The 23352-nt window shown below is 38.4% G+C and overlaps 1 protein-coding gene across 1 annotated transcript; it reads left to right on the top strand.

Annotated features, from left to right (window-relative positions):
* The first annotated feature begins 1717 nt into the window (after positions 1–1717).
* scarb2c (scavenger receptor class B, member 2c) lies at positions 1718–20810 on the top strand. Its single transcript, XM_030065101.1, has 12 exons — positions 1718–1942; positions 2568–2725; positions 8077–8221; positions 9083–9274; positions 9561–9652; positions 10041–10160; positions 13654–13832; positions 14036–14154; positions 15664–15737; positions 16606–16657; positions 17464–17616; positions 18309–20810. The coding sequence occupies exons 1-12, from the start codon at positions 1820–1822 to the stop codon at positions 18345–18347; spliced, it is 1446 nt and encodes a 481-aa protein (XP_029920961.1). The 5' UTR covers positions 1718–1819; the 3' UTR covers positions 18348–20810.
* The last annotated feature ends 2542 nt before the right edge of the window (positions 20811–23352 follow it).

Raw genomic sequence — 23352 nt, 5'->3', positions numbered from 1 at the left:
GTGGGTTGTGTGTAACCATTCTCACAATCCTCCGCCTATGCCACTCCTGTATTTTTCTTGGTCTGCCAGACCTTGGTTTAACTACAACTGTGCCTGTGGCCTTCCATCTCCTGACAACATTCCTTACAGTCGAAATAGACAGTTGAAACCTTTGCGAAAGCTTCTTGTAGCCTTCCCCTAAACCATGATAATGAACTATCTTCGTTTTCAGATCGTTTGAGAGCTGCTTTGATCATCCCATTCTTTCTCACTTCAGCAGAGAGTCAAAGAGAAGTGCAACTTTTTTTCTCATGATTGGACACACCTGTCTATGAAGTTCAAGGCTTAACAAGCTAATCCAACCTATTTGGTGTTTCAAGTCACCAGTTTTACATGCTGTTACATGCAATCAAATCAGCAAAATCACAAGGGTACCCATATTTTTGCACAGCCAGTTTTTCACATTTGATTTAATTTCATACAACTAAATGCTGCTTCACTAAAAATCTTTGTTTGGAAAACACCCCAGTACTTAGATGTTCCTGGTAAATGAAAAACATACGACTTTTATATTTTTTTGGGTGAGAGCAGAGTCAATTATTATGAAGGCTGAGAGGGGTTCCCAAACTTTTTCATATGATTGTACTTATGTGGCACAGGAATCTGACCTAACTGAACGTACAGTATCACCTTATATAAACAGATCACAAATATAGATTAAAATTAGTTTGCATCATTTCTGCAAAAGTTTTACGGTTTGTTTTTGTGAGCATTGTCCTCACATCAGTTGAAGACATTTTTATAACCTAATGTAGACCACACTCAAGAAATGTATTGCAAACACAGAATATTTACTCAGCAATTTCTCTTCCATTTCCCTCAACTTACTTTACTTTGCAAAGGCAAGATGCATTTTAGACACACTGATGAAACACTTTACCTAAAGCTAGAGAGAGCCTAAAGCTAGAGAGCTCTGACATCACACGCTCTAGCAGAGCTGCTAGCACTCTACCATTAGTATATTGCAAAATAATTTGATAAATTAAATACACCTCATAGAATATAGTCTAAAACATTTTGAACAGATGCACAAGCAGAAAGTATAAATTCTAAATAAATAAAAGAGTATATAAAAACATTATATCCCTCAGAGCTTCTACTTTTGGCATATTTAAAGTTCATTCAAAGATCCACCTTTCTCTTGCGTTAATGGTTTATTGTGTGCATTGTTATTAGCATTTTATTCATGTGTATTGTTTTATTGTGTACAGCACAGTTGTTGCATGTTGTTTTAAATGTACTCTGAGACTTGACAACACAGTTTACATCAGCACACTGTGTGCTTGTCTCTGAACAGTACATTATCTTGCCCCTCTTTGCTCTGTTGTATTGAACACTGTTACCTCTGCAGCTTTCATCAATTCAAATGAGAACTAAAAAGGCTTCTAGGAAATACATGGATGACGTGGTTGTCACGTGATTACTACAAAGATTGTTAGCGGACTAGAGATGTGTAACTCCCCTTGCATTTGGGTTTCAACTCTTAATACTCCCAAAATGACGACGATATTTAACAAAACCACTTCTTACAAATTTTAAGCAGATTATTTTGAATACAGTAGCGATAAAACAAGACAAGCGGGTGTAAAACAAGACCAGCCCTGACAGAAACCGGAAGTGGACATCTCTACGGACTTGTTTTGGTCTTGGTTTGCGTCTAGCTCCTTCCAGGGCCAAAACAAAACACAAACAGACACAACAAGTAGCCTCGCTCATGCCATCGCTGGCTGCTGCCACCACCAACTTACACTCACGCTAGCTGGCCATCCGTCGTGTAGCTATGCTGTTGAAATCATGTTGCATTTACAGCATCGGGGTATTTTCTATACTGATTTTAATCGCGGGCATTTCTCTGGTCCTGTCTAATGTGTTTCCACTGTTGCTGCAGTCGATGGTGAAAAAGGTAAGCAAAAGCTAGCACAGCCTGAGTTAACTGCCTGAGGCTTTAGTGGCTGCTAACGTTAGCTGTCTTTATTTTGGTACAAAGAGCTTGAATTATCTCTTTAAACTCCCAACCCCAGCTGACAGCTCGTCATATTTTCCACTGTTAAGCTGTTTTGCTTTCTTAAACACCGCTGCAACTCAAACATAGTGACTTCATGTAAGAATACGAGTTAGCTTTCGAGTCGCAAAGCTAAGTTAGCAAATAATACCTGTTGTACATGCGTGCAGTGTCATAACTGGTGATTGATTCAAGTGAGGTTGCTGAAAATGTGCTAATATCATTGAGTTACAGTGTTACGCCTCGTGTGTACAATGTCTGTTACCATTATTTGATAGAGTGTTAGGGTAACATTTGTTCAATGCAACTCAGTATGGATCAGCTTATAATTAGTCATCCTCATGAGCTGACGCTGCTCATTGTTTAATGTGAGATGAGTAAGTAGGGGAGAGGTCAGAGCCCAAAGTTGCTGTTTCACCAGTGGCAGCAGGCTTGTGCAGCAGGGTGGGAGTCTTTGTCATATGATGTGAGGCTAGCTCATTTGTTTGTGTGGGATGAGTAACCCAGTTCCCTCTGCCCCCTACAGGAAGTGGTGCTGAAGAATGGCACAGAGGCATTCGAGGCCTGGGAGAATCCGCCCCCACCAGTTTACATGCAGTTTTACTTCTTCAACCTGACCAACCCTCTGGAGGTGCTGGACGGGGACAGGCCAGCTGTAGTGGAGATCGGACCGTACACATACAGGTGAGAGATGGTGGTCCAGCTGTCTGTTTGGGTTTACATGTGTCGTGTAAAGCAGACTGCACATGCACACACGCATGCAAACAATGCATTATAAACCACAGTGCAAAACACAGTGTGCTCGGAAACAACTGGAGTCCACGAAGCTACAATAAAACCCCCCAGAATTTTAACATACATGTTCAAGTTTTGAACAAAGAGAAATGACTCTTCTGTTGGAAAAATGTAACTGAGTTCATCAAAGAAAAAGTTACTGGAGAGAAAATAATGAAGAATGGGAAAACAACTGATTCTCTTAAATATCATAAGTCTATTTTTAATGTTTTATTATCACAATTTTTTTTTTTTTTATTACGGAATCGATTTAAGTATATAAGGATTTTAATGAAGATATTGGTACTGATAAAACTAGACAACCTAAACAACCCATTTCTGCCAAGCATGTCATGTTAGGTTTTCGGCAAGGTCACAAAATATTGCTTCAGAGTTAGGCTAAATTTTGGTGAGGGAAGATCTGTCCATTTTCCAAGGGTCTCTTCAGTGGGTCCCTATGGGCACCCACAGGTCTACCCTCTGCAGACACACCCTCCTTATGCTAATACAATGCAGTTTAGGGCACAAATCATGCAGGGTTTGCATGCAGTACAAATATGTTATTATGGCCTGTGGTAAAATGACTTACTGTGACCTCAAGGATAATCACAGCCTTATGAAACTTTGCATCCACAAATCGCAATAAATTGTAATATCAAATTGCAATTCTTGTAGAATACATATCAAATTGGCATCTAAGTAATAGTATTGAATCGGGAGATAAACATATTGTCCCAGCCCTAAAAATTACACTGGTACATTTCAGCCCATGTAGAACAAATACAGGACCATTTGTCAGTACAAAGTCGTTTAACTTCCAGTCAGATTACTCAGCAAAATTATTCAGATTATTTTCAGCTGAATTAAATGTTCCAAGCTTCACTCTCCAGGATGACCTCTGAGCCTTGGGTATTCAAATAAGCAAAATTTGTGGTGCATATGATTATTCTTAACAAGACAGTTGCCTCGCAATAGTCCACAAGTCAATTAAGTCTTCTCTGATAGTCATGTGTTTGCCAAGGGAAGTGTCGACCAAAAACTCCATGTTATCTATGTGCCTGCATGCATGTGAATTTAAGATGAATTAAATCTTTTTTTTTTTTTTTTTTTAAAGATGTTTTCAATCCAAAGTAGCTATAGAGTAGGGTAGCGATCTACCAGTACCAATTTTTCAGAATGTATTTGATTAGTGACCTCTTGAAATAGTAATTTTTCCACCCAGTTTTAGGCTCTTTCCAACTATGACGAAAAAAAAAACACAAGACAATTGTTGTGAAGAGCAGGGGAGAGAAGGGGGGCTTGTGGTTGGACTGAAATAGTGAGAAGAGGAACTGGGGCATGAGTTTGTGAGCACGTGAACGTGCCGAAAACAGAATGCGGTAACACTCTTCCCCTTCCTCTCCTTTCATTTCCTTTTATCTATTTTTTTTTTCATAGATAGGAGGTATCTAAGAACAAATGAGTTTGTCCTGAGATGCTGAACTGGCTGCTCAGTTAAACTGGACTTAATACAGACTGAGGCAGGTTTAGTAACAAATACAGCAGCAGAGCATTCATGCCCATATGTTGACAACATGACCAGCATTTTTTCGTAACACTGAACTAAATTCCAGTTTATAATTAAAAAGGAAGTTTTAATGTGGAGTTCTTTAAATAAGAAAATTGTGTAATAATTCTCAGTTACACATTTTCTGCTACTAATAATAATATTAATAAAACAGGAAATGACCAGACTGTACTTTTTTTCACAAACAGAATCATTTCAGCATTTTTATGTTGGTTGTGCTATTAGTGTCAAGTAGCTGGAACTAAATAAATAAATAAATGAATGAATAAATTAAAAAAAAAAAAAAAATTACACCTTCTGGTTAATTTTTTACTTGGGCGCCCGGGTTGTCACCGATTTCAAAACTACAGATAAAGCAGGACCTCATTTAACCTCTGATTAGATGGAATGACCGCTTAGCCGTTAATTTTTTTTCCCCTTCCCACTACAAGCTGTTCACAATACAGTAGACTACCAACCTAATTCTGCTGCTGCCAGAGTATTGTTCTGCAGTAACTCCATCTCTTATTCATTGGTTAGTTTGTTCCTGTGTGTGTGTGTGTGTGTGTGTGTGTGTGTGTGTGTGTGTGTGTGTGTGTGTGTGTGCGCGTGCGTGCATGTGTGTGTGCCACCACCACAAGCAATTTCATATCGTCACAAAGTGCTTGCAAACAGCTGCTGTTTTACTGGCAGAAATATAGGGCCTAAGTTTGTGCTGGTTTAGAGGCTGTTTGTTCTCCAGTAAATGAGTCTGTTTTTCATTTGTCAGCTGGTTCCTGTAAGCGTCTGTGTGTGTGTGTGTGTGTGTGTGTGTGTGTGTGTGTGTGTGTGTGTGTGTGTGTGTGCGCACCATAGCCACAATACGTTATGCCTTTGATGCTGTTGTCCCAAAATGTATGTGTACAACTGTAATTTCACTGCCACACCTACATGTAGTATTTGTTTTGCTGTTTAAAGGCTATTTGTAAGCATGTTAATAATGTATTCAATTAAATTGATTTTTTTTCCACAAAATGTTCTGAGCATTTTTATGCATGTTTAAATTATCTGAAATTTCAGTTATCCAGAATACTTTCATTCCCGATGAGTTTGGATTATCGAGGTTCTACTATATATCGATGCTCTTGTTGTGTCAGGATTCTCAAACCGTTTTGACCTAATATGCCAGAGAGAAATGTAGTTCCTCATCCTGACTGGGCTTATGAAAACATGTTGCTACTCTTTTCACACTGGGCCTCACTAGAGATAAGCCTGTGATCCCTTTATGGTCCCAATCCAAAGTTGTACAGGCTACTACACTATATTACCAAAAGTATTCGCTCACCTGCCTTTACTCATACTATGAACTGAAGTGCCATCCCATTCCTAACCCATAGAGTTCAATATGATGTCGGTCCACCTTTTGCAGCTATTACAGCTTCAACTCTTCTGGGAAGACTGTCCACAAGGTTGAGGAGAGTGTTTATAGGAATTTTTGACCATTCTTCCAAAAGCGCATTGGTGAGGTCACACACTGATGTTGGTCGAGAAGGCCTGGCTCTCAGTCTCCGCTCTAATTCATCCCAAAGGTGTTCTATCGGGTTCAGGTCAGGACTCTGTGCAGGCCAGTCAAGTTCATCCACACCAGACTCTGTCATCCATGTCTTTATGGACCTTGCTTTGTGCACTGGTGCACAGTCATGTTGGAAGAGGAAGGGGCCCGCTCCAAACTGTTCCCACAAGGTTGGGAGCATGGAATTGTCCAAAATGTTTTGGTATCCTGAAGCATTCAAAGTTCCTTTCACTGGAACTAAGGGGCCAAGCCCAGCTCCTGAAAAACAACCCCACACCATAATTCCTCCTCCACCAAATTTCACAGTCGGCACAATGCAGTCTGAAATGTACCGTTCTCCTGGCAACCTCCAAACCCAGACTCGTCCATCAGATTGCCAGATGGAAAAGCGTGATTCATCACTCCAGAGAACGCGTCTCCACTGCTCTAGAGGCCAGTGGCGGCGTGCTTTACACCATTGCATCCGACGCTTTGCATTGCACTTGGTGATGTGTGGCTTGGCTGCAGCTGCTCGGCCATGGAAACCCATTCCATGAAGCTCTCTGCGTACTGTACTTGGGCTAATCTGAAGGTCACATGAAGTTTGTAGCTCTGTAGCAATTGACTGTGCAGAAAGTCGGCGACCTCTTTGCACTATGCGCTTCAGCATCCGCTGACCCCTCTCCGTCACTTTACGTGGCCTACCACTTCGTGGCTGAGTTGCTGTTGTTCCCAAACGCTTCCATTTTGTTATAATAGAGCTGACAGTTGACTGTGGAATATTTAGGAGCGAGGAAATTTCACGACTGGATTTGTTGCACAGGTGGCATCCTATGACAGTTCCACGCTGGAATTCACTGAGCTCCTGAGAGCGGCCCATTCTTTCACAAATGTCTTGTTTCACAGTCTGCATGCCTGAGTGCTTGATTTTATACACCTGTGGCCAGGCCAAGTGATTAGGACACCTGATTCTGATCATTTGAATGGGTGAGCGAATACTTTTGGTAATATAGTGTATGTAGAAACATAAAGAAGTATAAACTCACAGATGAGGTGGTGCTCTCAGTTTGACCTGCATGTTCATGTGGAGATTTGACCTGTTTTAAAAGAAACACCAAAGAGAGTGCAAGAAGTTAACAACATTACTGAGTTAAGCTTAAATAAATAAGGCAGTATGTTTAACAAATTTCATTAACCGTCCCTCATTTTAGGAAAGGTTTAACTTAAGATTTTTTGGCACTTAATTTCTTGGAGTTGTATTACACTGATTGGTTAAACTTAAGTATTTTGGGAACTAATTGGATACATGAGAAAGAGGTGATCATTCTTCATTGGCTCTCCCAACTCTACTAATCAGTAAAGGAAGAGGAGGAAAATTGTGCAAAAATGTGTAAAAAGTTGGACAAATAATCCAAGTCCAAACACTGAAGTGGATTAGAAACATCAAGCCTTCATTTTATAGGCTTCATAGTTAAAAATACACCCGTGTGTATCAGTATAACTGCTTTCTTCAGGGTGCCTTGACGTAATGTACATAAAATCAATAAACCTCTGTCAAAGTGAGAATTGAACTGTCAGTCTGCCTGTCATGAGTCCATTTGTTTAACAGGCAAGATAACAGATCCAGATACAGCAAAAATCACTGGTACAGAGAAGCTAAGATTCATTTATTTGGGATCGGGAGGACTTAGACCTTTTAGGAATGCTTGTAAATACCTCACAGCAGCTGTAAGCATTGCACAACAACCACAACTTATTTTTGACAGTCATTTGACAGTCAGATTTTCAGTGAAGAAGTGAAATGAACTCAAATGAAACATCATTGGCCTCTCCAACACTTTCAAATTAAAAGGCTGTGCAAAGGTTGTGCATTGTAATAATGGTCCTATGACTCGTAGTGTATCTATGATTTAAGTGGGTTTTTCAGCCTTTAAAAATTTTGTTAAATCCTTTTGTTATGATCCTTGACCAAACCAGCTTGACATTTTGAGTGGGACTTTTATCAGCTGATAAGATATCATGTAGGTTTGCCTCTGCCTCAAAGTCATGGTGTCACACCTGCAGTATAAGTGCACATTAACCCATATAAAGAACCTTCATGAGAGCATATGGATCTGTCACAAATTCAAGGTGGTTTATAGTGCCATAACGCTGGCTGTCCTTTTTTTTTTTTTTATTACACAGGGAATACCGGCCTATGGAGCAAGTGAACTTCCTGGATAATGGCACTAAAGTAGCAGCCGTCAACACTAAGACCTACATATTCCAGCCGAACATGTCTCGAGGCCCGGAGAGTGACCTCATTAGGACAGTCAACATCCCTGCTATGGTACGCCACAGAAATTGATCAACAAACAGCCATTGTTGGGTGGTAACGCATCACTGACCCCTACTAATATTATTGCTTTGCCAGTAACAAATAGGGTAACACATTACTATTGCAACTCAGTAACAGTATAACCATTAGCAAACAAAAAGAATTCTTATGCTGATTAACAAGTTATGGATGCTCCTGTCCCCTACTTTATTGCATCTTTATCCACTGATTTGTCACGATTTGTCATTGTTTTCTCAGTTAGCACACTGAGCTAGTTTAGATCATAAATGTCAGAAAAGTTATCTTTCTTCAAAATGAGGGATTGTCCAACACACTGGACAACACTGGATGTCACCGTTACTTTGTTTCAGTATTCATAGAAGCATACAGGTGAGGCAGTTGAGTATAACAATAAATGTAACAACAAGTAACAAGCAGGTTAACATATTATGATATTTTATGTTTATCATGCTTAACTGTTGTTTTTTGTGTGGCATATGTATCATTAATAAAATAGCCCATAAAGGGACATTAAATGATTTAATCTTATAGTTAATATTTTTGTGCATGTGCGCCTGTTGCAATAATGATCCTCTTCTGTTCATTGTACATTGACAGTTGTCCTACTTTATAGGATGTATCTCTTTCCCTTTTTGCTATGATAATAATCTCTCAGATACAGCACAACATTCAGATTGATGATTTCTTCTGCTGCAATGTGTACTGTCATACAGTTGTTGTTTTTTTTCAGCAGTACTGTGACATCAATTATTTTTTTTATCCTGTTTTCTTCTGTAACTCATAAAATATTGTTTTGTTTCCTGCTGTTTTTGATTTATTTGGTTTTTTACATCCCTTCCTTTCTTCTTGCAGACGGTGATGGCGCAATTCAGGGACCACACTCTCATTGCCAATCTGATTTCAGCCTACATGAAGTCCTCGAATGAAGGCCTGTTCACCACACAAACAGTGGGAGAGTTGCTGTGGGGATATCAGGACGGCCTCCTCAGAACCCTTAAAGTCTTTAAACCTGATCTGGATGATGTCTTTGGACTCTTCTACAAGGTATCATTTACACAAATATATTTCTGTATGTTGTAAAATATGATTTTGTAACATCATTTTATTTTTAATCACTTTAGGCTTTGTTCTTAATTGACTAGATATGTATGGTTTACAAGCCAGTGTTCTTTACATTCATTACTATACAGTTTATGAAAAAAATATTCAGGTAATTATACAGAAATCATCCCAAAGATTCAGATTTTTATGTGGACTTGTGGTCAGATCAATTTTTTTTTGTTTCATAATGAGAAAGCTGTTTGGTAATGTCATACTTTTGTTATTACAGAACAACGCCACCAATGATGGAAACTATGTGTTTTTCACCGGCCAGCAAAACTACAAAGATTTTGCTCGAGTGGATACATGGAATGGTGAAAGGTAATTGTGTCAGAGACAATTGATCCCTCCACGTTTAGATCTGTCTGTTGCTTTGTAAATCTTATCTTGATTGAATACAGTTTAAATGGATAAGGGTTGGTTAACACAAGTCATTTTCGTGAATGGGTAACAGAAAATAAGAATGCAGTCAATGCTTGTTTTGTCATCCTTGATAACCTTGATCAAGGTGATGAAGTTACAGTGCATTGGTTGGAGGAAAAGATTAAGGGCTCGGGTGTTGAGGAGTCTAAATATCTGACATGGAGGTTGTAAATTAAAGGACCAAGGTTATATCACTGTACAAAGAACAAAAAAATCAATCTTTAGAGTATGTTTTTGTAAAATAATGATGACTGCTAAAACAGTGTTTTTTCATGTGTGTCTGCAGCTCATTGAAGTGGTGGACGACTGATGAGTGCAATATGATCAATGGAACCAACGGAGCGTCTTTCCATCCAATCATTAACAAGAATGAGACACTCTACATGTTCTCCTCTGATCTGTGCAGGTGGGTGCAGGAGCAAGCTGCTTTCAAGAGGCTAATTCGCTACTTGAAATAACATTAAATTTGTCCACAGATTATTCCAGAGAAGTGCGAATTATATGTGTGTACATGTCAAGTACATATTTATATGAAGGTTCAGACAATGTTATGCCAACATAGCATGCCCACATCTCTCTGATCTTTCATCTTTCTGATCTGGCATCTTTTGACTAGTAGTATAAGGACACAGTCACACCTGTCTTTTGTGTTTCTTTAATTTCAGTTCAAATACATGTGAAAGCGGGAAAAAAGTATTCATAACTGCAGCAATTTCATCTCCTCACTCCAAAGAAAGTTCAATCTCAGTGAACTCTGACGTATATTTTGTTCTGTCCATATTCATTGCGTCAAACAATTTTTGAATCCAATGTAATGTAAATGCACTGTTACAGCAGAGAAAGCGTGTCAGATCAGCCTCTATATTTGCCCACAGAACTACTTTGGGTCTTTTGAAAATTCTTTTAACCATATCTGTGGCCACAGAAAATACATTGAAAACTATTGCAGTATGGTGAAGCCCCTTAACCTGTTAACATCCACTGGATTGGCAGCACACCGGGTTAGGGTCACAGTTTAGGGACTCCAGTGACACCACAAAGTAAAAACCCACTAAAAATTGGCCCAGAGGTCTAAAATTTTGCACAGATGTAGTTATAATGTTATAAAATGTACATTACAGTTGACAGTACAGCTCAACATTGAGCATGGTTTATTATCATGTTGTTAATATTTAAATATGACTTAGTGACTGTGGTTTTTAAGGGGTTAAAGCTGATGTCATGTTAGTTTTTTTTTTTTTTTTTTTTACCAATTTTACTCTAGCATCTGTTAGAGTTTTAGCTTGGAAACTTTATTCTAGTCAGTGGCGTCTTGACAGCTGCATACTGAATACATCTGTGCTATTAACACTTAAAAATGGGCATATAAAATTTAGTTTATAGACAACAGTAACCTGGGCCACAAAAACATTGGTGTTGTTGTTGAGTGCATTTCAGTGTGAGCAACTCAATAGCTATGCTGTTAGCAACCTCAAAAGTAAAGTAGCATGACCTTCTATTTACTCATTGGCTGACTGATTTTTTTTTTTTTTTTTTTTTTTTTTTTTACCCTTGTGGTTTAAGTTTGGTCATGAAACAGCGGTTCCCTCAGTCATCTTAAGAATGTTTGCTAAGCTTTTTTTTCTCAGCACTGTTCAGGTCTGGATGTGGGATTAAGGATACTAATTTATCCTGGCTTGTTCGCTTTTGTCTGGCCTGTGTTAGCCTCCAAATTAGGTCAGTCTTAGCTTAACATTTCTTTAGCAGTCATTAGAGACAACTAATTTAAGCTCTCTGCGATTGTTTGTACAACAAAATAGATAATACAACTTTACACCAAAGGCCAACAAAAAGCCGAGGTTGCATCATGTCAGAGACCTCTGTCTAACTGGGCCTATTTAACCTTTCCTTTTGTGTCATGCAGGTTTTCAATTAATCGGCTTAGCAGTAAGCTTATGTGCAAGATCTGTCTCATAGCTTGCTTTTTAAAGTTTGCAGTGGTGTTGCATATTCAAATTCATGGAACTGATTTGTCCCCAGGCTGAATTAAATGAAAGGAAGGTTTTTGCAACCCTAGCAACAAGGGAAAAGACATTTATTTTAGGATCTCTTAGATCAGAAAGTCAGTGAAAACAGCCATAACAATCTCAATATTAAAGCCATGATTTATTACAAAGTATTTTTAAGTGCCATGCAATGCTCTAATGAAAGTCTTCATTTTGTTGCAGCTTTCCTCCCCTAATGACCATTTGAAAAATAGTTAGATTTTAAGACTCTCCTCAACAAAACATCTAGAATAAATTGAAGCGGCATGCAATAAAATGTAATTTGAAACCAAGGTGACTAGTGTATTTGTAGCTTGCAGCATGGCTTGGTTTAGGCTATGCCAGTGCCTGAGTGACCCCACAAACTGCACAAAGTCCTGCTGTACTTGAATATTTTGCATTTGTGGCATTTTGCAGATCCACATATCCAGAGTGACTTAAATTTTAAACAACATCACAAGACATCAGTAGTATGACATGCCCTCACAGTGGAGTTGTGATGAGTTACAGGAAAAGGAAACCAGGGGCATGGCAGTTGTGGAGGAAGTGTTTTTTGACCATCCAAGTTGGGTGCAGTTTGATGGAAACAAAGGGAAATATATGGAAGGGGGGACACGATTCTGTTGGAGCAAGACAGGGGTTTTCCACAGTGATGTAAGATCAAGACTGGCGCTTCTCTTCTTACTAAAGAGATGGGTAATCCCCCCTTTGAGGCGCCAGGGCAGGCAAGTCCAGGTGCAGCAATGAAAAGTCAGTGTTGTAATACAGAGCATGGGCCGGTATGTAGGGCAGGACCACGGCCAGAGGTAAAGGGGGTTGTTGTTCCCTTAGCAGACTTGTATGCCAACACCAAGGTTTTGAATTCACTACAAGCAGCCATGGTCACTATTGGATGGAGTGCAGGAAGGGGCTGGCAGGAGAATACAAGGGAATGATGGGGCATTGTCGATAAGTTGCAGGGACTAAAAATGGTATTTCTGGTACCTGGTTAGACTATTGCTCATGGAGTTCGAGTTGCAGAAAAACCACCTCCGAGTTGATACTACCACCTTGAAATACACTTTTTTCTCTGTTGTCCAGTTGCATTACCGATTCACTAACTGGAGATTAGCTCAATCACATGGACACTATCCAGCACAGTAAATGACAGCTGGTTGATTATATGTTGTTACACAGCAACAACAATATAAAAATGTAGCGGTTTTGTCTGAGATTAAACCCTAGTGGTCTCTCATTACAACTACACTCCCAAAGATGGTGATTTATTGGCAATTTATCATACTGATTAGGTTACAGTTGCTTACCTAAAACATAGAGCATTCCTGTATCATTGCACCTTGTTGGGTTACAGCAAGTTCAAGTCCCAGATGGTAGCGGGATTTTAGGTCAGGGTATTTTAGGTGTAAAAGGGGTATGACCGCTGTTCAGGTCAGCAACAGTAGTGTAGAGCAGTAAATGGTAAAGAGCAAAGCAGCTCTTGCAGAACTGAGTGCTTGTGTGTTAATAAGCACAGAGTCTCAGCAGAAAGGACTGTTATGAAGGGTTATGGTTACGATCCAACAGGGTATACAGAAGGAAGTGAGACAGTTTTGGAATTTTTGGAGTAGATTTCTTGAGAATAGAAAGGTTTAGTGGGCAGCAGGTGAATATGCTGGCAAAGTCAACTTTATGGGAGGAAAAAGCTAGAGATAATAGCTAGAGATAATAGGTGGAGGGGGAAAATGTTTTTCATCAGCACAGCCTCATGTGCATTATAGAAGTATGATAAGTTAGCTCACATCTTGTTGTAGATAATGAAATCTGAAGTTGTGTCAAGTTTAGTTTGGGTCAGGTTTAGCCGAGGTTTAACCTTCATATCGTGCTCTTATTTCCAAGGTCGCTGTATGCATTGTATGAGAAGGACGTGAGAGTGAAGGGGGTCCCTGGCTACCGCTTCATTCCCCCCAGCAAGGTGTTTGCAAATCTGACCGTGAACCCAGACAATGCAGGCTTCTGTGTCCCTGCTGGAAACTGCCTGGGGTCTGGCGTGCTCAATGTCAGCGCATGTAAACAAGGTGGGTTAGTTAATTAAGCATCTATCTGAGAGACTAAATTTTGTTGTGAACTTGCAAATGGTCTGTGGAATCTTGTTTGAGCATGAGGAAACAGCACTGTCTTGACTCTTGACCAAAGCTGCTGTTTTTCTGTTTATGAATTTGCACTGCATAATATCTTCCATATTGTCATCCTAACTTTAAATCATTATGTGTCTCTTTAGGTGCTCCCATCATTATGTCTTCACCACATTTCTATCAGGCAGATGAGAAGTTTGTTGTGGATGTGTTTGGCATGAAGCCTAACAAAGAGCACCACCAGACAACCATTGACATCAACCCGGTAGGCATTTTATGTTAATTGGCAACTGTATTGTTAGGCATGGCACCATAAAACTTTTCCTTTCTCTTTTTGTGGACAAACTATACTGTGTTGCTCTACAGACTAGATGTAATACCTTTTTAATGTTATGACATTTAGATTACATGTAATCAGTCCATTTGCAATCTTTAAGACAATCGGTATAAACTTTCTAGTCAGGGAGCAGGGAGACAATTAATATGTTTACCACAAGATGGTGAACTATCCCAACACTGCACATTCACTCACTGTCTGGTGAGTGAGTTTTGTGTTTTTAACCCTGTAGTTAAAAGTTACATCAGTGACATGTAGTACAGGCACCGAAGATAAGTTTAAGTGCTGTTATCATTCCCAGTAGTATCTTTATGACCTGGTTTGAGCGAGGAGTCAACTTGCAATACAGACATGCAGATTGAACAAGTACTGTGTGGTCATACAGGGCCACTGGAGGAGGGTTACAGAGAGGGCACTGCACAAGACAATGAGGATAGCGTCAGGGTAGCATCATATGGCATACACATGGGAGTATTTCCTTGTGGTGCACATGTACTGTGCATGTAGTCAGTCATGAAGCTTGATTTAATTATTCTCATAGCAGTAAGTAAGAGCAATAGCTTACACCACACAGCTCCAAAAGTAACTACAACTTGTGTTAATGTACACACATTAATACAGAAGCATGATAATGTCAGCAAGATTATTGAAATTGAAATTGAAATATTATTGAAGTTAACATTGGTACAGTTCAAGGCTTGTGTGCACAGTCTGTAGGTGATCCTGACAGGTATTGAGAAAGCAATAGTTTGCTTCTGTGGGGCAGAAGATTTATTGTTATCATATCTGCTATAAGGAGAGGAGATTGACATGTTCAAGCCATGGTGGTCAAGTTGTGTGAGGAACTAACATGACAGTAGTTGGATAAATATGTTGGCGCTCATAATGGTTGACTCTTATTTCATGTTGCTTTGCCAATATTTTTTTTAACTGACTAGAAATGCACTTAGAAAGTCTCAAGGAAGCTGGCCAACTTAAATATGTTAAATGTAAAATGCTAGACAGACAGATAGCTAATTTATTTGTTACAGTTCTTTGACCTAACTTATGAAACCTGCTGCAGGTGAATGTATGTAATATGACTCAACAGGTAGAGCATGCCACTAACACTGTAAGGGTCTTGATTCTTATATGTTACAAGTTATATTTTGACACAAAAAGGAATGTGTCTGCAGACTGATCTTATAAAAAAAAATACTTAAATGTGAGTTTGAATGATCAAAACACAGTGCAGCATGCAGGTCTTGAACATACTACGTGGCAACTTGATAATGTGATGCTCCTCTGCTGAGGGTGCCAAACAATTATTGTAGTCTAAAATGGGCTAATTATGTTCTTAAGTCAGGTTTGACCTTTCTCCTCAGCTCCCAGGTATGGTACTATACAACAGGTTACTATAGATTATGTTCCTAACAGAACTGTCATTTTGTGCTCCAGCTTACAGGAATTATCCTGCAAGCAGCCAAGAGACTCCAGGTCAACGTCTATGTAGAAAAAATCTCCACCTTCAGGTAACTATGTCACTGACTTCACCGATCCCTTATTTAACATTATTTTAATAAAAATGTGTCTTCTTTATATTGAAAAAACTTTATGTCCTTATGTTTTTATGATGGTGTTGACCATGTTTTTTTTCTGTTGTTGAAGATTAAATAGAATAAGATGTGTTGCCTTTTCAAGGCAAGGACATAATGAACACGTTTCCTGTATTGTCACCATTATGTTGCAACAGCATTTGCAGAAAATGTTATTGTAGCTTTTTTATTGTTTTGGTAAACTCTACTATGTCATCGCACTGGCTCTGAAATTACGCTGCAGTTACTGTATGTCTACTAAAACGAGGCAAGTAGCTGTAGCAGGACTATAAAGTAATTAGTCATCATCATCATTATTGCTGGACTTTTGGACAGTACAGCTCACTTATTGTGTTTGTCACTGATAATTTAATGTGGTAAATCTAATAAGCTAATCTTGGGTCCAGATTAGAGATTTGTGCGGACCTGTTTTTCCAGAACCACTCCTGCTCACTCCTTCTGCTTAATGTGTAGCACCTGAATGCAAAAGATTTCTGCTCCAGGCGGTTCAGTTTATACACCAAAGTTTGCTGTCTGGGTAGTGTTTGGATACTAACCGGGACCAGTTACTGATTAAAAATGCTGAACACTCCATTCTAATATGCCTGAAAAGTTTCAGCTATTATATTTGATGATCTGTTTAATATTTGTGTTAACTGGTGTATTTTTCCCTGTATGGATATTCATTTGTCTGTTTGCCATTTATTCATTAGTAAATGGGAGAATGTTTTCTTTACAGTCAAAGTCAACAAAAAGTAATACTGAAAATAAGAAAAACAATGCGAATCATTATTTTCCTTTTCAGCCAAACAGGAAATGTGAGGACTGTGGTGTTCCCTGTGGTTTATCTCAACGAGGTACTGAAAGCCTGTTTCATTGTTAAACACACCATTGTTGTCATGGTTTTCACCATTGCTGCGATATCAGTCATCTCCTAAACACTGGCTTATACACAAATCCTAACCTTCCCTCAGGACACTGGATACAACCCAAATTCCTTGTCATAATCAAAGGGAAATTCATTTCTGTTTTCAAGGAATACTGGTGTCATTTGGTGTTAATTGGCTGTTTTATTTTGTATAGTGCATCCAGTCGTATCTGGTCTCTGGTATCATTTGTACTGATAAATGTCACCTGGTCAGTCGGTCGGTCAGCAGATAGGTCCAGAGCATCATATCTCAAAAGCTATTGAATGGATCACCTTCAGTTTTGGTGGCAACCTTTATGTTGCCTAGAACATGAAATCTGTCAACTTTGGTGACCCCTTCACCTTTTCTCTAGTGTCACCACCAGGCCAAAATGTTGTAACAGTGGTAGTGGTTGTAGAAGTTGATATTTTGTGTCAACATTCATGTCGGCGAGAATATCAAATCTGTCCATTTTGGTGACCCCATGACCTTTCGCCACCAGCAGACCCAGAGGGGTATCTGCATTAGAAATAATGTGCTTGTTCATACAGTATTGAATGGCAGCAATTGGCTTCTTTTGAGGGGAGAAAATTCAGCACTGATTTATGCAGCAGTGCAGCATGCACTCACCACCATGAGTAATTTTGAGGCAAGGGTCAACCGTTACCTTTGGCACAAATTTAAAACAACAGCAGTATGCTTTCAATTCTGTATTAAACAACTTCTCTAACCTTGCCCTTTTGCCTTCTTTTCAGAGCGTCGTCATTGATGATGAGTCAGCCAAGAAGCTGCATGTGGTTGTAGCTGAGGGGAACATAGTGGTGAACGTTCCCTTCATGCTGATTGGGCTCGGCATCATTCTGGGAGCAGTCTTTATGGTTCTGATGTGTCGACAGAAGCACCCTGAGGTGAGATACTGCAACTCCTAGAGCTCCTATAGCCTTGGAAGAGTCATTTTATAAGAAGAAAAAATGTTTTGTTTTTTAATCATGAAAAAAATATGGAAGAACAGGAACTTGTCCAGAAAGTTTTAGAGGTAGTGTGGAAATGTGTTCATAAAGGCAACCAGTTCAATTAGTTAGTTAAAAGTTAAACTCCCAAGTTTCTCCAGCTAGATGTGCAAACCCCTGCGAGGTATAACACCCTCCTGAGTGCATTTTCTGTTTGCAAAGGTCCACAGTGATAGTTGTAGGAAGCAAAAACAATACATGATGCATTAAAATCAAATGGTGAACAAAGGAAAAACAAAAAAATAACCTAACTAATTGGAATAATCAAATAATTGCTTTCTTTTGGATTTCTTTGTAATGTAACAAATACTGATAGATTACAAAAAGGATATCTGCTGCACAGCCAAACGCTTAGTTGCTTAACCCATTGGTCAATGTACTGTTTAATTCTACATATTTTGCAGGTAAAAACATGGCAAGCAGCACATTATATGTGTTGCTCCATCAGATTTATATACATTGTTACATATAATATAAATACAAAAAAATCTTTAATCACAAGTGAACTTTTACTGTATTTTTTTTTTTTTTTTTAGAAATGTTTTTGAATATTATTATCATGAAACATTTCTTTTATATCCGGTCTTTAGGGCACCGCTGCTGAACGACAGCCCCTGCTCGGGTCGTAGCACCAAACACGATGTGATACTCTGGAGGACGAGGGTTGCCATGTATGCAGCATAATTCATCGTGTCAACGGCTCAGTGAATCAGCAACTCTTAATCCAAGAAAATGGTTCCCTTCATAACTCGAATTCACCCTTTAATCTGTTTTTTAATCCACTGTTTTAGGAAACAATGTGCAAAGGACTGTCACCTTGTTTGGTACAAGGCTGATGTTAATGCAAGTCAGTTGTAAGGATGTCGATTTTTTTTTTCTTAACAACTGCCAGATTTGAGTTAAAGCTGAAACTGTTCCCACTAGGATTTTATCAGAAAATCTAAATCAAAAACTAATCATACCTTTGGGAATCAGTGATAAAATATTTGTCATTATTTGACTATTGCGCACATTTTCATTTGACTTAAAAGGAGTGTGTGTGTGTGTGTGTGTGTGTGTGTGTGTGTGTGTGCGAGAGAGAGAGAGAGAGAGAGAGAGAGAGAGAGAGAGAGTGTGAGAATGTGTGTAGACATGAAACTGGACGTTAAGCCATATCACTGATTGTCTCCACCAAGATTCCAACAAATGATGAATGAATATCGCAAAAACATTTTTGTAAATTTTTATGCATGAGATGTAAGCCAGTGCATCAATAAGAACAAACCCAACCAATTCCTAGTTGAATTAAAGCAAAAAAATACCTTTCATCTTTATAATCACATTGTTACATTAACTTTGCATTTTCATATCCACTAGCCTGAATAATGAACAGTCTGAATGATGTGCAATGACGAAATCATACTACTTTAACGTTATTTTATTTAAATTACGTGTTTGTGCCACTCGGTATTATTTTATTTCGCTGTAAAGGGTGTGAAACTTTTTTAAAAAAAAAAAAATTTTTTAGAAAGTTTAGAAAATCAGAAGTGCATACTTTGTGTAGATTAACAGATTATCATCAAATGGTCCAATTCTGCCAACATTAGCATCTGAGCATAATATTTGTTTGAATATAATAGATACAAAAAAGTTTCAGGACTGCCACTTCTCAAATTAGTTACTGAGTGAGACTTACTTTAAATATTAGAAGGACAGGTGTGGTTGTGAGACATGACTGCAGGCGGACTGTTTTCTTTCCTGTGGGATCATAATGATGTGATCATTATTTCTGCTCCATAAATGATTGTTTTTTTTGTTTTTTTAAGTTAAAGTTTTTAAGTTTTTAAGTTATTTTTATCCATAAGATTTTTTTTTCATTCATTTCATTACCTTTTGGTGTCTTGGTCTATAAGAAAGGAGCGTTTAGTCCTATTTTGCACAGGCTGAGGTTCTTTTATTTCTAGAAATGTTTTTAGGAAAAAAAAAATTGTAAAGGCATTTTGGTGTTACATTTTGGTCTGGTACGACGGCATATTAAGGCCATTGTATAGAGAAAAAAATATATAAAGTCACAAATTTGTGAGAAAAAAAACTCAGAAAAATATTATATATATGATAAAATATTACGCCCCCTCCCCTGGCTCCAATTTTTTTTTCCCCTTACAATGGCTCTAATTGGCTGTCGTAATCTGTCACTGCGATATCATGTAGAGGCATTTTAAGGTTTTTAAGTTTGAGAAGGTCACATTTGATCATTGTTGTTTGGTTTCAATGCGGCTTTGAATCTGTAGTGTGATGGACCACCCACGTTTTTTAACAGTATCCTGTTCTAGTACTTCATGGAAACGCCACAGTCGTCAGCAGGTTACATGATTTCATAGAATAACCAAATAGTATTACTGTATTTTCTCTCGTGTACTGTATATGATAATTAACTGGACAACTCAACAGAAGCAGTATAAAGGGAAACTCATCACTGAGTCTGAAGTAGCGGGTCCAGCCTCAAGGTGGTGTCAGCCATTATGACCACTGCAGTATTAGCTTCAGTTGTGTTTCAAAAGCACAGATTTTGCCCCAAATTCGATGTCTCACAATTAATAACATTTTATTTGTGCTTTTTGAAAAATGGCTGCAATTCTGACATCAGAAATTGTGAAACACTGTCATTCCTATTTACCACTGTCAGCGCTCCAACCCACAACTCTGTGTGTACATTTTGCAAAACTAACACTATTTCACCCATTTCATGTGATGTACATTTAAAAACTCCCATTTGAGGGTTGTTTTTTTTTTTAGTACAGCAAGTGTGTCATTGTACGGTGATAGAGCTGGGACTTCTTACTCAACACTAGGCGCAGTGAAATTTCAGTCTCTCCTTTTTCTTCCTTCAGTATCCCGTCTTCCGCAGATATCACTAATTTGCCATTACATGTTTTGTCTATTGCTTTATACATAAAGAGAATGCATTACCACTAAATTAAAATCAACACTACATGTTTAAAAACTGTTTACAAACTCTCCAATAGGCCACATATATACAATTAAATCTGTCGTTTTGAATGTACTTTGCATTCTCATTTGTCAGTGCTTATCAATAAACTCGATGTGCTTTACATGCTTTGCAGGCGTGTCTGTATTTCCTTCTCCAAACACTGCTGATCATGTTGATGAAGTAGCACCAATTATCTAGCTGTGTAAAGCCCTCTCCAAATAACTGAAGTTTCACCCAGCGTCATCAGGAGAGCAGTAATTGCCTCAACTATAATTTTAGTGATTGAGCTTGTATGGTTTTATTGTGATTGGTCCTGAAATTTCTTCTTGACTCACAGTGAACACACTTTGGAAACCCCCTCCCGTTTCAATCCAGTCAAATACACAAGATGATGTGACACAACTTTTTCTGATATAAATGTCATCAAATCTAAATTCAAGGCTGATTGATGGACATTTAAATGACTGTATGTGGAAAAAGCTGGTGGACTCCATGCAGTGACAGTCATCTAACGGTGAAAATGAGTGAATGCACGTAGTACAAATGTGTTGACTGTAAAATGATGATGAGCTTTTGATTTGTGAAGGGAAACCATTTGTCACAGTTCACAGAAAGCGAATTTGTGTATGCCTTTTTTTTTAGGGTGTTTTTATTTGTCATGCAAAATTGACACACTGAAATTTAAACCTAGATTCAGAAAATGCATGCTTTTTGATGTGCATTTTTTTGTTTTAAGCTGGGACTATAATAATCAAGTTTACATTTTCACTATTCCCTCGAAAACAACTCCTCCTGGCATGAAAATTGTTTCAATATTTTAATCTTTAAAATCTGCATCTTTGCTCAAATGGTCTTATGCTCAAAAAATATCACATTTTGCAGCTTTTTGATTTGTTTTTGTCAAAATCCTGTTTTCGTTGTCTTGTCCAAAACTCTTAGGCCAATCTTCCCAAAACTTAGTCAGGATCATCTACAGACTTCGATGATCTTATGGTGTTTCAGAAATGTCAACATGCCAATCCATTTTGATCAATCAGTTTTTTATCTAAATAGCTCATTTTCATAAATTTGCAATAACTCATGAAAGCACTGAGGTATCAGCCTGAAATTTGAGAAACATGTTCAGGAGTTTTCTCTAAGCTTATGTATTACAGTGCATTGTGCTTCACCTCTAGGGGGTGCCACAAATACAAAAAGGTTTCGCTTGTAATCGGCGGTGTGGACGTGGCTTATTACAACAAATCTTAATATCTAGACATTTCAGATTCCAAATTTAAAAACAAAACAAAAAAAAAAAAAACTTTGTGAATGGTGCCAACTTTTTTCAGCACAAAAGTGACAAAATAATACAATACAATACAAAACCGGGTAAATTCAGAACTCCATCACTCCATGTTTTATTTTTGAAAACATGCAAAATAATTTAACATCTATCGCTCTAAAACTGACACAGACATTCTTTAGAGAGTAGATATCAGATTTTTCAGAATTTTATACCGAACAGTTAATTTATTGTGATTTTATTAAGTTTAAAAAGATAAAAAATAACCAATTTTTTGCCCATGTCATGTCATTCCGTCAAGTTGTGAAAATCTGTATTAAAAAATTATGAAGTCACCGTCTGCGGACCTGAGGGTTCAGGGTTCAGTCTCCATGTGGCCAAGAATGTGGCCTTGCCAAGAATGTGGCAACTCCTGTGAGGTATGTTTTCAAGTGGTTATTTAGGTCATTTCAAGTCGATGACTGTATTGTAGATTTTTTTTTTCCTGCATACGTTGTAATAATGAAACACGCTGAAGTGACTTTGCACATCTTGGTTTTTCAGAATTCATAAACTTTGCAACAAGCATCAAAACTCAAGCTGCTCTCATGCTGCTTGGATCCCACTCATTGCTGCTTGTGGCTATATTTTTGTATTATTTATGTCGACTGCACTTTTCTCAGAGATGCTGTGCAAACTGTGCACAGGTTAAGGTGGTATTTATAGCCCGTCATGAAATTCCTTTGATGATCCTGCTCTGGCAGTGTAGAAAATAACCCTGCATTAGTCACACTAATGTCACACCTTAAGCCTGAGTCTTGACTGTTGCAAGCAGCAGCTTTACTGGAACTATATCATGTGCCAGTAAACACATAATGCACAAAAAAGAGAGACTTTACTCTGAAAATGCAGGGGTTTCACATAGGTTCACTCATTTATCCCTTATTATTAAAAACAAGTTGCACATTTCTGGACTTTAGTTTATGAGTTTATTTTCATTTTCAACATGTGACGCCCACCTGTTTACCCACATCTTGCTGTCGACGTGACTCCCACGTCAGGTATAACTGACTCGTCTCCTACGTGGAATTGTCCTCATTTACCAGGGTAAAGTGTTATTTGAATTTCTGCATATAACCTTTGACCTTGATAGGTATTATCAAGCTGATAAACACCAGCGTGAGGAGTTTTTCTGTTTGTCGGCGCTGATTTATGATCAACGTCTCTGCCCAAACCTTAGTGAGTCATTAATGGAGGAAATTGCCGAATTAATCCTTGATAACGGTCAGCTCCACCCTACCACAGTTTAGACCTTTAATACAGGCGGCAGGGGTGGGCAGCACGTCTCTGCAGTTGCACTAAATCTTCCGTCTGGAACTTAATCTGCAATACTGCGCTCGAC

This window comes from Myripristis murdjan, chromosome 12, assembly GCF_902150065.1.
Source record: "Myripristis murdjan chromosome 12, fMyrMur1.1, whole genome shotgun sequence".
Lineage (NCBI taxonomy): Eukaryota > Metazoa > Chordata > Actinopteri > Holocentriformes > Holocentridae > Myripristis > Myripristis murdjan.
This window is presented reverse-complemented; position numbering and strand designations above follow the sequence as displayed.